The sequence below is a fragment of the Cryptomeria japonica genome, chromosome 8, assembly GCF_030272615.1.
Source record: "Cryptomeria japonica chromosome 8, Sugi_1.0, whole genome shotgun sequence".
In the NCBI taxonomy this organism is placed as follows: domain Eukaryota; kingdom Viridiplantae; phylum Streptophyta; class Pinopsida; order Cupressales; family Cupressaceae; genus Cryptomeria; species Cryptomeria japonica.
The window spans coordinates 422,162,707-422,176,942 of record NC_081412.1 but is presented as its reverse complement, the minus strand read 5'-3'; the positions used below and the strand labels follow the sequence as shown (position 1 = coordinate 422,176,942).

The window sequence follows — 14,236 nt, the reverse complement described above, 5'->3', positions numbered from 1 at the left end:
TTCTCTGGGAGAAGTTTGAGGTGAAAGCCCTCCTCCATCCTTTGTGAGTAGGCATGATGGATGTCATGGAAGAAATTCCATGATGCACTTGTGCTTGTTCACCCTCTGGGAGTAGCTATGGTGAACGTCATCCATGGGAATAGCCATGGAGGTTGTATTCATTTGCATTTTTCATGGGAACAACCATGTATCTCGAAATCTTGAGAAGGTCTCCTCCCTAGCTAAGAGGGAGTGTTGATATATGTAGCTAGGTCGGAGCCCTTCTAGGGCCAGCCAAGCACACCTAGCACATTTGGATGACTAATGGGCCTGTGGCCTTAGTCATGTCCCATAATCTTTGTCTTGTGTAACGTGTCGACCTAATTTGGCACCACCTTAATGCATTTGTTTGTAATTAAATGTGTTCCTTATGCTAGCCGACTTGGAGAATCAAAAGGCTAAATCGCCTATATATACAAGTCAGCATTCATTGTTCAAACTCATTCTCCCTTGAAGGACTCCGAACTGGTCTGAAGGAGGCAGCGAACATCATCTGAGGGTCAACAGATCAACCTTGAAGACAACAACCTCAATCTGCCTTCCTCCTTGTCACAACAACAGTTGTATTGCAGATAAGTTTATAATTGCTATCTGCCCTAGGATTCTGTGCATATTTACTGACAGCTTCATGTGTTGAAGCTCATTGTAAACTCAATTGGTTATTGCCTAATCTAAATCTTTTGGTTGCTGGGTTTTTCCTCCAAGAGGGAGGTTTTTCCCAGGGTACATGTGTGTTATGTGCATGATTTACTTAGCATTCTGATTTTCATTCTACATTGCTAATCTGATTACTTAAAATAACATGAGATATCTTGGAGATGGTAATGTGAAGGTGCAGGCGCATAGAGACTCCAATTGGGCAAGTGGTGCAACAAATAAGAAGAGCGCCTCAGGGTATTGCTTTAGCTTGGATTCAAGAATGTTATCCAAGCTCAACAAAAACAAAACTTAGGGACGCTAAGCACAATAGAGGTAGAGTGTATTGCAATTAGTACCACTAGTTGTGAGGCCATCTGGCTTCACAAGTTACTTGTAGGGTTGTTTGATCAAGAGTTGGATCCCACAGTCATTTACTGTGATAATCAGAGTTGTGTCAAACTCTCGAAGAATCCAATGTTTCATTATAAGTACAAGCACATAGAGATAAAATATCACTTCAAAAACAAGGTTCAGACAAGAGCAATGAATCTCCTAGACATCTCCAACAATCAATAGGTAGCTGAAATTCTGCCCAAGCACTAAAAAAGGGAAATTTTAAGTCTTCAAATACAAACTTGTTTAGTGCGAAATTCCTTCCTCGCTAAGAGGAAATGTTGAGTTTTCTAGCTCGGGTAGGAACTTCCACACAAGTTCAGTGTGAACATGAAGGGAAAAATTCAAGTGGTTTGAGTTAGTCTAGTTTGCATTTTACTTTAGCAAGAAGTGAAATTCTTTTATTTGGCTAAATAAGACTAAGTGCAAATAAATATTTAGACTTATCTTCCATGTCATCCATGTAAGTGATAAGGATGTTTTTGTAAGTAAGTTTTTTCAGAAGATTAGATTTTTAGCTGAATTAGTATGAAGATACGAGCATGATTAAACATTGCAAGCAATTGTTTCAAATTGTGTTTCGAAGGAACCAACAACTAATTTTTTCAAAGGACTGGAAAACTGAATATAAGATACAATTGATTTTGTGCAATTGTGAGTTATATCAGTTGTGAAGGTTTCCTTGTATGTTTTTCGAAGGAATGAAAAATAGGTTATGAGGTGTAAACATCTATGTATGCTTGTGTTTTTTGTTTTTTTTAAATTTTATTGTGTGATTGATTCAATGTTTCTAACATTAGGATATTAGTCACCTGGTATTTTGAAAGAAATTTTTCAAACGAAGGCAGTCTCGAGCTGATTTGGAGCATCACAAAGGTCAAAAAATAGGGGAGAAAATAAAGAATCAAGAAAATGTTTGTTGGTGAAAAAACCACATTTTTCACTAAGCAGCAATGTCATAATTGCTCGATCGGTTTCAAAACCAAAAGGTTTTAATAACTAGTGATTTTGTAACTGTTGTCATTTTATGACACCCTTGGTCCATCAATGAGAGCCGATTAGCGATATATTCCATGGACCAGCGCTGCCCCAGTTGATCAAGGTGGACAGGCCAATGGTCATTAAGTGTTAAGTGTTGTCTTGTCAGGACCCAAGTTCGAAGCCTTTTCTTTGTGACCCCGGTATCCTAGAACCCCCAGGTTCCAAGCCTTTTCCTTCATGACCCCGGAATCCCGTAATCCCAAGTTCCAAGCCTTTTCCTCATGACCCCAAAATCCCGAAACCCCCAAGTTCCAAGCCTTTTCCTCATGACACCGAAACCCCCAGGTTCCAAGCATTTTCCTCATGACACCGAAACCCCCAGGTTCCAAGCATTTTCCTCATGACCCCGAAACCCAGCATTTTCCTCATGACCCCAAAACCCCCAGGTTCCAAGCATTTTCCTCATGACCCTGAAATCTCGGAACCCCCAGGTTCCAAGCCTTTTCCTCATGACCCCAGAATCCCAAAACACCCAGGTTCCAAGCCTTTTCCTAATGACCCAAGAACCCCCAGGTTCCAAGCCTTTTCTTCAAGACCCCAGAATCCCGAAACCCCCAGGTTCCAGGCCTTTTCTTTCATTACCTCGAAATCCTGGAACCACCAAGTTCCAATCCTTTTCCTTCATGACCCCGGAATCCCGGAACCCCCATGTTCCAAGCCTTTTCCTCGTGACCCTGGAACTACCAAGTTCCAAGCCTTTTCTTCATGACCTCGGAATCCCAGAACCCCCAAGTTCCAAGCCTTTTCCTTCATGACCCCGGAATCCCGAAACACGTAGGTTCTTAATGCTCCACCAACCCCTGCGACTTGTCTACTTTCATTCATGCAGCTACAGAAGCGCATTTAATGCTTTTTGTAGGATTGCCATCAAGTGGAGTCTAGGGCCATGCTTATTTATGGTTACTTGATGACATTCATGTCAGAATTGCATGCTCTGACTTTGGAATGTCAAACAATCCACCTTCTAGAAGTACTTTTCTTCTTAGGATTACCTTGTCAAGGTATGGTCAGGTTGCTTGCATACACACCATGTCAAGTCTGTGCACCTCCCTACCTTCCCTGACCAACATTCCTTTGTGCACGCCAAGGTCAAGGCTTCCTCTCCTTGACCATTGGCCTCTCCTCTCCTACCAGTTTGCTACATATAGGCTGTTAAGCTTCATTGTAAAGGGTTCTCTCCCTATTGGTTTGAACTACTCTCTGCTCTTTCACTTCTTTTGAAGACTTGTATATTTTCTTGCTTTTATGCAACTGTAAGTTTGGCCATTGGCCTAAGAATGAAGTGAAATTATCATTATTGCCTCTCTTCAACTTATGCATGTTGTGTATGTTTCCTTACCTTCATTATAAGTGTATGTTTTGTGGCTTTCTCTCATGTCTATGTTGTGCTAACTTGATTGGGATGCATTTTGGTGAATTAGAAGACATTGCTGCAGATATGTAGCTCGTTTGTTCATGACACAAGCTCATTGTAAACCTGTTGCCAGCCCTTGTTGTGGATGTGAAACTCATTTGTTCATGACATGAGCTCATTGTAGGTATGTTGTCACTCATTTACATGTAATTGACTGGATATGGCGAAACAAGGGGCTGTTTTTTCAGTCTTTGCTGGAGGTTTGTTGGAAGTGTTGTACTTGCTTCATCTCTGTTTTCGGCATTTTAATAGATGTTTTTATGTGTCTCCATGTTAACATAATGAACTTGATTGGACATAATACATGTTGTGTGTGGAATTCAATCATATTAAGAGGGTTTTATAATTTTATTACAGCTAAAGAGCAAATCCAATTTTTATGAGCTAACTGAGAAATATCTACTTCAGTTTATGAATCAAGTGGTATCAGGGCAGGTTTAAATTCCTTTTGTTTTCTGTGATTTCAAAAGTTAGAGAAAAATATCACAGGCTATGCCAATTATGAAACTGAGTGGGATTGGTGATTTGGAAGTGTTTAAGCTTGAAATTGATACTCGGAATTGCATAGAGCAGCTATCAAAATGGCAAGAGACATGGATAGGGAAATCGATAAATATGGAGCAAGACAAGCAAGAAGAGAAACCCAAGGCCTCCTTCCAGTGGAATAGCATCCTCTTCAAGGCCAAAGCGAAAATTGGCATTTCCCCATTTGATGGAAAGTTCAATGAGGAGAAGACAGACAGATGGATTGCACTGATGAAAGTATATTTCAGCTTGCCTATGCTGACTACACATTAACAAATCTCCTTCACAAGATTGAAGCTATCCAGCCATGATTTTACTTGGTACAGAAGCTATGCAATTTTCATTTACGGAAGACTCCACCTACCCAATTAGAAGGATTTTTAGGAGCTTTAGAAGAAACAATTATACCCATATGTTAAGATGATGAGAGAAAAACCAATCATTTACCACTCATAAATCTTTCATGGTTCAGTCATAAATTATTGCACCTATGACCAGGAACTGTACGCATTGATACAGGTACTTAAAAATGGAAATGATTGTCCATATAGATCACCAACCTCTCAGATATTTGTAAGCTCAGACCAAACTTCATCAAGCTAGACACTAAAAGTGGATGCTGTTCCTACAACAATTCCACTTGGTTATTATGTACATTAGATGTTTGAAAAACAAATTGCTGATGTGTTGTCTAGACTGCCATTGTAGTCAGCAGTAAGTACACTTTCCCAATCAAAGCCCTTTGCCCAATAAGTTTTTATGGAAGATCATGAATATGATAAGGATTTTAGAGAAATATATAAACAAGCACAAAATGGTAAGACGGTTGATTCTGTATCAAATCTGGATTTTTATCTCCAAGATGGGTTGCTCTTCAAAATGGCTAATTTGTTTGTTCCAAAGGAAAGAAGATTGCTATTCCTAACATAATCTCTTATCTCCAAGGTGGCTAGACATTTTGGGGTTTCCAAGATCATTGATAACCCTCAGCAATCTGTACATTGGCCTTCTGTGCAAGTCAATCTCTCAAATTTCATAAGACACTGCAAATTGTGTAGCATGAGCAAACCTAATATTCAGAAATTAGGGCTGTATCAGCCACTACCTGTACCATCTCATCGAGGAGAAAGCATTACCATTGATTTTGTGGAAGTTCTACCCATGTCCAAAACGAGGCATGACTATCTTTTTGTGGTGGTTAACCAATTTAACAAGATGTGTGTTCTTGCTAGAACATTCATCTTGCACAAAGATGACTTAAGAACAAGATTTTTTGAGAATCAGAAGACATTGTTGTGGATGTGGAGCTCATTTCTTCATGCCAAGACCTCATTGTAGACATGTTGTCACTCAACAACATGTACTTGACTGGATATAGTGATATGAGGGACCATTTGCTCACTATTTGCTGGAGCCTTTCCCTGTATTTTAGATTTCTCTAAGCAAAATTGTCAGTCATTGTTATGTTTGCTTCATCTCTGTTTTCAGTGTTTAGGATGATGCTTCTATTTTTTTTCATGTTGGCATAAGGAACTTGATTAGATATGGTATATGTTCTTTGTGGAATTCAATCATATTAGGAAGGATTTAGTCAAGCTAGAGCAGTTATCAATTGTTGAGGAACTGATAAGGGAATATCCACTTCAATTAAAAGATTATAATTGATTTAAGGTAGAATATAGTTAGGGGGTTAGATTAGTTGGGAATGTCCTTACATCTCCACAGTGTGTAACACGTCCTCTGACCATACCAAGGGCCAGCCCTCTTTGTCCTGACCACAACCAGACATTTATGGTCAAAAGAAAAATGCCTCACATACATCCTCAACTAGAAAACACAAGCAACGTCTCCTGGGAACTTATCGTTTTTTATTAATGATGATGAATTTAACTCAACCTCGAAGTCAATAATTAGAAAATATTAGGAAAAAAAAATACCTCATTCATTCCTCCTCCAAACATATCCTCAAATCCAAAACCACCAAACCCAAACCCAAAGCCTGCACCACCCGGTCCACCTGGACCACCCCCTGCTTCTGCCTGTGCAAAACCTTCAGGACCAACCTACAATATTCAAAAGAAAATCAATTATCTACTTAATAAAATCAATTTTATTAATTATCTACTTAATAAAATCAATTATGGAGAACAACTAACATAATAGCATATTCGCTTATCATTAAAATGATAGTGCAGAATGCTAAAAAGAGAAGAACAAATACCAAATAACCTCAATTAAATTTCTTTCAAAGCAGTGGGAGATTTTAAGAAAAAAAAGCTGCTGTGACAAATAAAGAACAGTACACTACAAAATAAACCATAGGATACGGCCTACAGATACCAAGAATAAACTAACTATTTGAGAATTCACAGAGCAACATAATAAGATAGACTAATGTTACCATAGCCATCTCCTTTCATAAATTTGCAACATTGCAACTACTTAAGCAATTTGAACTGCACAAAAAAACATTTTTGGGGCCCATTTCTACTGCAATACAGCATATGTAATAATCCTCTCACCGTGTAAGAACTACCTTATTTTGTTCAAGCTTCTACTAATTTGAAGAAAACTGCTCCTGCTTACAAAATTCTCACTTTATTACATTGCAAGGCATAGAACACTTAACAATACAAATAAAACATTTCAAAAAGCTTTAAGCTAACATGAATTTTTAATCTTTATGCATCAAGTGACCGTCTTCAGTATAGTAGTTTAAGTGAATGTCTCTTGGTCAACAAAGTGGATCTTGGTTGGGAGTTCATTGTACCCTTTGGAATATGCCAACAAGTACTTTATATCTTCAGTTTCCTGTCATTCAAATTCTATTGAAGAAAGAAACAAAAGGGTTCCTGCAACTTTCTCTAACACTAGACTAGACAATAATTACAGGAAAATACAATTATAACGCATACATTGATACATAGTCAATGTCAATAGACAAAATTATATGATAAGAGGTTTAGAAGGTTGTGAGATATAGCTGATATTATAGTGCCAGCAAATTCAACCCATAACTGCAGTAAGCTTGCAGAGTTGGATTACTGAGCTCTAACAAGAATGTAAAAAGATAACAAAGGCAATTGATAGATACACATAGTTTCCCTATATCAGGATGTCTGTTTTTCCAACTGCCAAACCAAAAAAATCAGAGATTATAGAAACTGATAATCTCCTGCCTAAAATATTTTGACATAAATTTCCTTTTTCAAGCCAGTAATAAATTAAATTAAATTGAAGTTGTATGCAGTCAGCAGAACAGAAACGCTTCAAAACAAGAACATAGTAGAATCAGAAAATTGATTATAGGTCTCTGTAAGTGTAAAAGATTTATATAACATGCCCCAAGTTAATTGCAGTTGGATTTATGACCAACACACAAATGAAATTTTATTTTAACAAAGGATTTTGCATGGCAAATATTATTCAAAGAACAGACAAGCGAATTCCTTAGAAATAGCATTTAGAAAAATAGTTTTAAAGTATCTGAAAACTCACAACGGCACAATAGTTGTCATACAATCCCTGGAAAATGTTAGAAAATTAGGTTAGGCATGTAGTACACCTTGCAAGCCTCGTAAATATTGTAATATTATAATGTATTGTAATTTTTGGCCCTCACGGGATAGGAGCCACACTTGGAGGAATCCATGAGATTCCTTGGATGACACAACCCACAATTTAGAATGTTGGGTATGACATTGTAAGAGAATGATAATAGGAGTTACAAACGTGCATATAAGAGAATCTATGATAAAGGGAGTTACAAACAAGTTGGAATGTTCATGGAAGTTGAAAAGTCTCAACTTGAGTGTCCATCCTGAGACACTGTGGCACATTGAACTGTTGTTTCTTGTCTATTATAAGTGTTGGCTGTGGTTGAATATGAGAGAAAATTTTGTGTAGGGAGATGATGCAGAAATTCTGTTGGAACCTTCAAAACCTAAGTGTAGAAGTCTATGGTGTGCATAAAATCTCATTGTATTTGTAATCTCTTTGTTAAGTTACGATAGTAAGTGGCACAGATTTATGGCTGGGTTCCTTTTCACCCAATAAGGTTTTTCCAAGATAAATTATAAGTTGTAATGTTTTGCTAGGCATTTCAATTAGGTTCATTACTTTCATCTTGACAGTTGGCATTGCAAAAATCTATATGTTTTAAGTTTCCATATTGAACATAAAATTTATTCTCATCATGGAGTTTTAGCATTTACTATTCTAGTTTTGAATATTGAATGCTTGAAAAATTCTAACATTTGGTACCAAATCATGGTTAAGCTCAGCCCCTGAAAGAAGCGACCCTCTCTTTGGGCAGTTAAATTTATTTTCTATGGGAGCCATGTAGAAATTTCTACAGGTACAAATTTAATGGCAAGCACATCGAGGAGGATGGAGATAGAGAAAAATAAAATTTCATAGGTAAAATGTTGATCTCTGGAAGCTCAAAATGGAAGATCTCCTAGATGATAGAGGTTTTTACGTTGAGATTTCTGGAAAGAAACCCTCTGGCATAGCAGATGAAGACTGGAAGAAATTTGATAGAAAAGCAAGGAGTCAGCTCTGCTAAATGTTTCTAGTCAAGACACCACAAGTAAACTTTGGGCTTGGTTAGGGATTTTGTATCAAACTACGTCTCTAGTTAACAAACCTTTTCTTCAGAAGTTGAAATCTTTGAGGATGGAATATGGTGATTTTATAAATGAACATTTAAATGCCTTCAACACTGTAATCACTCAACTTGCTTCAAAGGATATGACGATGGATGAAGAAGACTAGTGCATTACTTTGTTGTGTTCATTGTCAAATTCATGGGATAACCTGGTTATGGCAATCAGTTCGATCACATCAAAGTTACAACTTCATGAGGCAGTTGTTGCTTTGTTATCAGAAGAAAAAAGGAGAAAATCATCAGATTCCATGAAGGAAGATCTAAATTTCCTAGCCAATCTCAAGTTAAGTGTTGGAATTGTAGCAAAAATAGTCATATCAAAATGAAATGAAAAGACAAGAAGTTAGGAAAACCTCCAAGGAAGAGCATAGAGTGTGTTCGTAGCATCTTTTGCAACTCAGGCATATGATGATGCATGGCTCGTCAGTTTTGGATCTTCCTTCTGTATGACTCCACACAAAGAGTGATTTAACATATATCATCAGTATAATGGAGGTGAGTTCTTCTTGCGATTCAGTTCATCTCACAAAATCAGTGATCGAGGAAAAGTCGAACTTGGTTTTTAGATGGGAGAGTTAAAACTCTATTTAAGTGTTGCACATCTCAAATTTGGCAAGGAACCTAATTTGAATGAGTAAAATGAATGTTGTAAGAATGCAAGTAGTCTTTGGTAAGGAAGCTTGTAATATGGTGAGCAGAAGATTGGTTCTAGCAAAAGGGATTAATCTGCGAACCTTGCTTATACTTGATGCTAGGACCATGTATAGTGACTGTATCCAATTGTTTCCACAAACTATCACTCAACACCTCTAAAGAAGCAATTTCAATGCTAGATAAGTTTCACCTAACCAACAGGTCTTGTTGTTGTTGTCAAATAAAGGCTTCATGCTATCACTCAAGAGATACCTTGGAAGGTAAGGAATCATTGTGCTCTACAAAGACCCCCAAGTCTAGCCTAATCAATATCTTGCAAAATGAGGTTGATGCTTCCAAAGGACATCAAAAGGATGGAAGATGTCATTATCTAAGAGAAGGCATTGGGTGTCACCCAAGAAATACATTGGAGGCCAAAGATCCAAGTTGGTGACCTGAGAAGTTCTCACGCTATCACCAAAGCAATAATTTGGAGATAAAGGACTCAAATTATTGCAGATGGGAAAAAAGCTGTCGCCTAAATGACACCTTGAGAAGCTGAAAGGTCACATATTTGGATTCTCCACAAAAATGATGCAAGTTCCAATAAAATGTACTTACTTTCAAGCCTATTCTTAAATTTATGGCTTCCAAAAGTTGTAATCAAAGTTTGACAACTCAGACTCAGCATGGACTCGGCAGCCCAAAATTTGGACTTGGACTCGGGACTTGAGACTCAGCACAAACTTGACAAAAAACTCAGCTAGGATGGCCAAAAAAACCGTAGTTATACCAAAAAAAAATTAAAAAATAAAACAAATTAATGCATTTAGAGAACATAAAAGCCTAATTTGACTATCAATTTGTCATAATTTAAACATTACAAATGTCAAATGATCTTCAAACAATCAATATTTGAAATTTCATAATTCATACTCATAGTTTCAAACTTTCAAACGTATAACAACATCATATCATAAGTTTATAAATGTTTACATTTAATGATATGTCAAAATGAGAAAACAACCAAATACAATCTACATGTTCTTTTTTCCCCTCCTAATGTAACTCAATTTGTCAGGCCTTGAACTAAAAGGTGCTACAATATCAAAATGATAAGGAATTGTTTCTTGTAATTACAGATTAAGCTTATCTCAGATTTTCTTATGCTTCTATCGTGATTTTACTTTCAGAATATAAGTGAAATAATCTAATAATGTTTTGTGTAATTGCAGGTTTTCAAACAAGGCTGAGTATTAATTGATTTCAATACTTCTTGATGCCTTATCGAATTGCAATATGTATCTTGTCTAACAGTCATGTCTTGAGTGGGCATGACTCCACAAAGTGGAGGCATGTCTTCTCAAGACGTGACCTTTCATTGACGGCACAGTCTTAGTATAATAACGCCGATTCTCAAAGCCTGTTAACTATTAGTTAAGTGCTTAACAAATACATTGACAAAAGTAAGATATCGAATGCACACTTGATCGACCATGACTTGATCAATAGTGATTGGGAATCAATGAGGTTCTAATAGGATCATGTAGATCAATAATACTCTTATTCTTATTCGATCAAGTTGATCGATAATGCAATTTGCTTAATACAGAAAAATGATAAGCAATGAGATTAAATCTATATGAATTTATATATTTCTCATGATTCATCTGTTATCTGACGAAGCTATTTAGTTTCAACACTCCCTCTTAGCTGGGGAAGATAAAGAGTATAAACAAGAACACATCACAATAAGTTCTGTGAGTATAGATATCACCTAACTCGTGATAAAAATTATCACATAACTCGTGATATCAAGTATCACCTAACTCGTGATACTAAAGGATATAATATGCTCAAGAACATAACATTCTTCTCATATATCCAAGTTATGGTATGTACACTGACATTAAGTCTCATGTCTACCATAACAAATCATGGCAAATCCATGAATGATATCATGTCTCATGATATCAACCAAATGATCTACTAAACATCATAAAGTCGTCACCTTACAATGTTAAATAGCAGTGTTCATTATCTGAAGGATCGTCACCTTTCAGTAATGTACACACATTAAACATCTTTAATACATTAGTACAAATTAAAATTGAAAATTTACATTTCAATCATACCAAGATTCTTCCTAAAGTGTTCAACTTTCACTCTGGAGAGAGGTTTGTTAAGTATGTATGTTGTATGATCACCTATACTAATATACTCCAACAGGATCACATTCCTTTCTACCATGTCTCTTACATGGTCATAAGGAATCTTGATACGTTTTGATCTATCATGAAATACTGGATTCACAAAAAGCTTAATAAAACTCTGATTGTCACAGTGGATAATAGTAGGTTTCAGGGGCTCACCAAATAACCCCACAAACAGTTTTATGAGCCATACTACTTCTCTTACTGCCATGGAAGCTGCAATGTATTCAGCTTCAGTTGAACTTTGTGCTATTGAAGACTGTTTCCTGCTTATCCACGATATCATAGTGTTGTGACGTTTTCACACATCGCCCCATTGCAAATGGGGACCCATGTTTTTTTGCTCGTTTTGCTCGTTTTCGCTTTGCTTTTTTAGGGTTTTGTTAGTTTGTTAGTTGTCTGGATTTAGGGTCAAGCCTTAGGGTTTTAATTACCGTCTTTTCGGACCAAAATCCAGTCAGTTTTGAGAGCTTTTTGAATTTCCTTTTCTAGAATGCAAATTTTGAATGAAATGAATTCGCCAGAATGGTCTAATTTTCAATTGGAATGTTGATGCAGAGCTTAAATTTGTCTAAGTGTTGAAGATGAAATGTGAATTTTTGTCCAATTGAATATTTTTGACCAAATTTTGACTTTTTTGAATTTTGATCCTAGGCATTTCAAATGATTTGTTTTCGCCTTGTGAAGTGTTAAAATGTGTAAAATCATGTTATTTTGGCCTGTAGGAGCAAAATCGCTCCTGTCCCTCAGTGAAGGACGGGAGCTCGTTTTCAAATATCTTACTATTCCTGCAGAGTCCAGACAAATTTCGAGTTGGAAGTGATGGAGAAAGGCGAGATCTTTCCATTGAATATAAATTGAAGATTTTCATGAGCACAGAAATGCCTCCAGGGGAAAAATCGCTCCTGTCCCTCAGTGAAGGACCGGAGCTACAAATCCAATTTTGCTTTGTCCTTGCAAGATTTTAACGTCTTGACGATGTGAAAAGGTCCAAAGAGGTGCATTTTATCAAATGAATATAACTTGAAGTGCTGTCGGGGAGATCACATGGATAAGCAAGTCCGGCTTGAGTGAGGTCCTGATCCTGAAATTTGGCTAAGTCTGGAATGCCCTGATCCTGAATTTGACTAAGTCTGGAAACTGAAAAAAACCTCCAAAAACTAGATTTTGCAATATAACTCCTGGAGGTCTGAAACCACTCTCAAACATCCTGAAAGTATATATGGAATATAACTTAAAGTATAAGAAAACTTCTATGTTTCTTCTTTCTTATACTTAAATGTTATATTCCATTAAAATTGTCCTGATTGAGAGTGCGAAAAGTCAAATTTCGCTCCTGTCCTTCTCCAAGGGTCCAGAGCGAAAAGCGCTCCTGTCCCTCTCCAAGGGACCAAGGCGAATCGCTCGTGTCCCTCACCAAGGGACCAGAGCGAAAATGATTAGTTGAGCCATTCCTGACCTTGTTCGGACGAATCGAGACATCAAAGGCATGGTGAAGGACGAAATGAGCATGATAGAGCATCCAGACTTGATCAAAACAAAAAAATGCTTAAATTCGCTCCTGTCCCTCAGGAAGGGACCAGAGCGATTTTTGTTATAGATGATTTTCTCGCCAAGTTACGACCGATTCCAAGGCATGGATGAATGGAAGGATGCATTATGAACCCGTTGAATATAAATCTGGAAGCTAGCAAAGTGAAGTGAAGCATACAAAGCCAAGATCGCTCCTGTCCCTCTCCAAGGGACCAGGGCGATATGATGATTATATTGCCGTCCCTCCAAGATCAGGACACTCCAAGGCGAAGAACAAGGTACCAAGGACGTTTCGAAGCATCTCCATCAAGCACAAAGTTACAAGGATCGCCACATTGAGGGATTTGCTCTAAAATATCCTAATTCGCTCCTGTCCCTCAGGAAGGGACCAGAGCGAAATTTCCATAAAGACCAAGATTTTGAAAGTTTAACAAGTATCAAGCCACCAAGAGGAATCAAGGGACGTCATTTCACGCATTGAAGGTAATGGCAAGTTGAAGAACGCAAGGACAAGCTTAAAAACTTGAAGTTCGCTCCTGTCCCTCACCAAGGGACCAGAGCGATATTGATTATATTGGCCAAGTCTCTCAAAATTTACGTCAAGCCAAGGTTTTGCAAGATGGTAAAAGGTCTAAGGCGTCTTTTGAAGGTGATATACCAAAGTGTTGAACGTTAAAATGCTACCAATTTGCACAAAGAGCCTATATCGCTTCTGTCCTTTGGACAAGGACCAAAGCGATTTTTACTAAAACACTCATGTTCCGTCAAAACCAAGACAAGGCAAAGATAGGCATGGTCAAGGACGTCCTTTGGAAGACAATGAATGAAGAACAAAGATCAAAAGTTTGCAAATTTGAGCCAGGACACTAGGATCGCTCCTGTCCCTCAGGAAGGGACCAGGGCGATATTACATCCAAAGGCACTCATTCACACATGCAAGTCAATCTAACTCAAAGGACCCAGCTAAAATGGCGATTTGGACGTAAGGATGAAGACCTTGGACGTAAAAATTGCAAGAATCATGACCAAATTGATGGATCGCTCCTGTCCCTCAGTCAGGGACCAGGGCGATGAGGTACGTATCTTCTCACTTTTTCATTTTGGCGCTTAAAACACATTTTTTAAATTTATTTAAAT

General features: G+C 37.5%; 1 protein-coding gene across 1 annotated transcript in view; it reads right to left on the bottom strand.

The window, feature by feature from the left end:
* The window catches only part of LOC131075633 (chaperone protein dnaJ GFA2, mitochondrial), a 218,789-nt gene that overhangs the window by 125,564 nt on the left and 78,989 nt on the right, over positions 1-14,236 (bottom strand). The window contains exon 7 of the mRNA XM_058012468.2: positions 5,989-6,114. Coding sequence (XP_057868451.1) covers positions 5,989-6,114 — 126 coding nt within the window. The remainder of the gene's footprint in view (positions 1-5,988; positions 6,115-14,236) is intronic.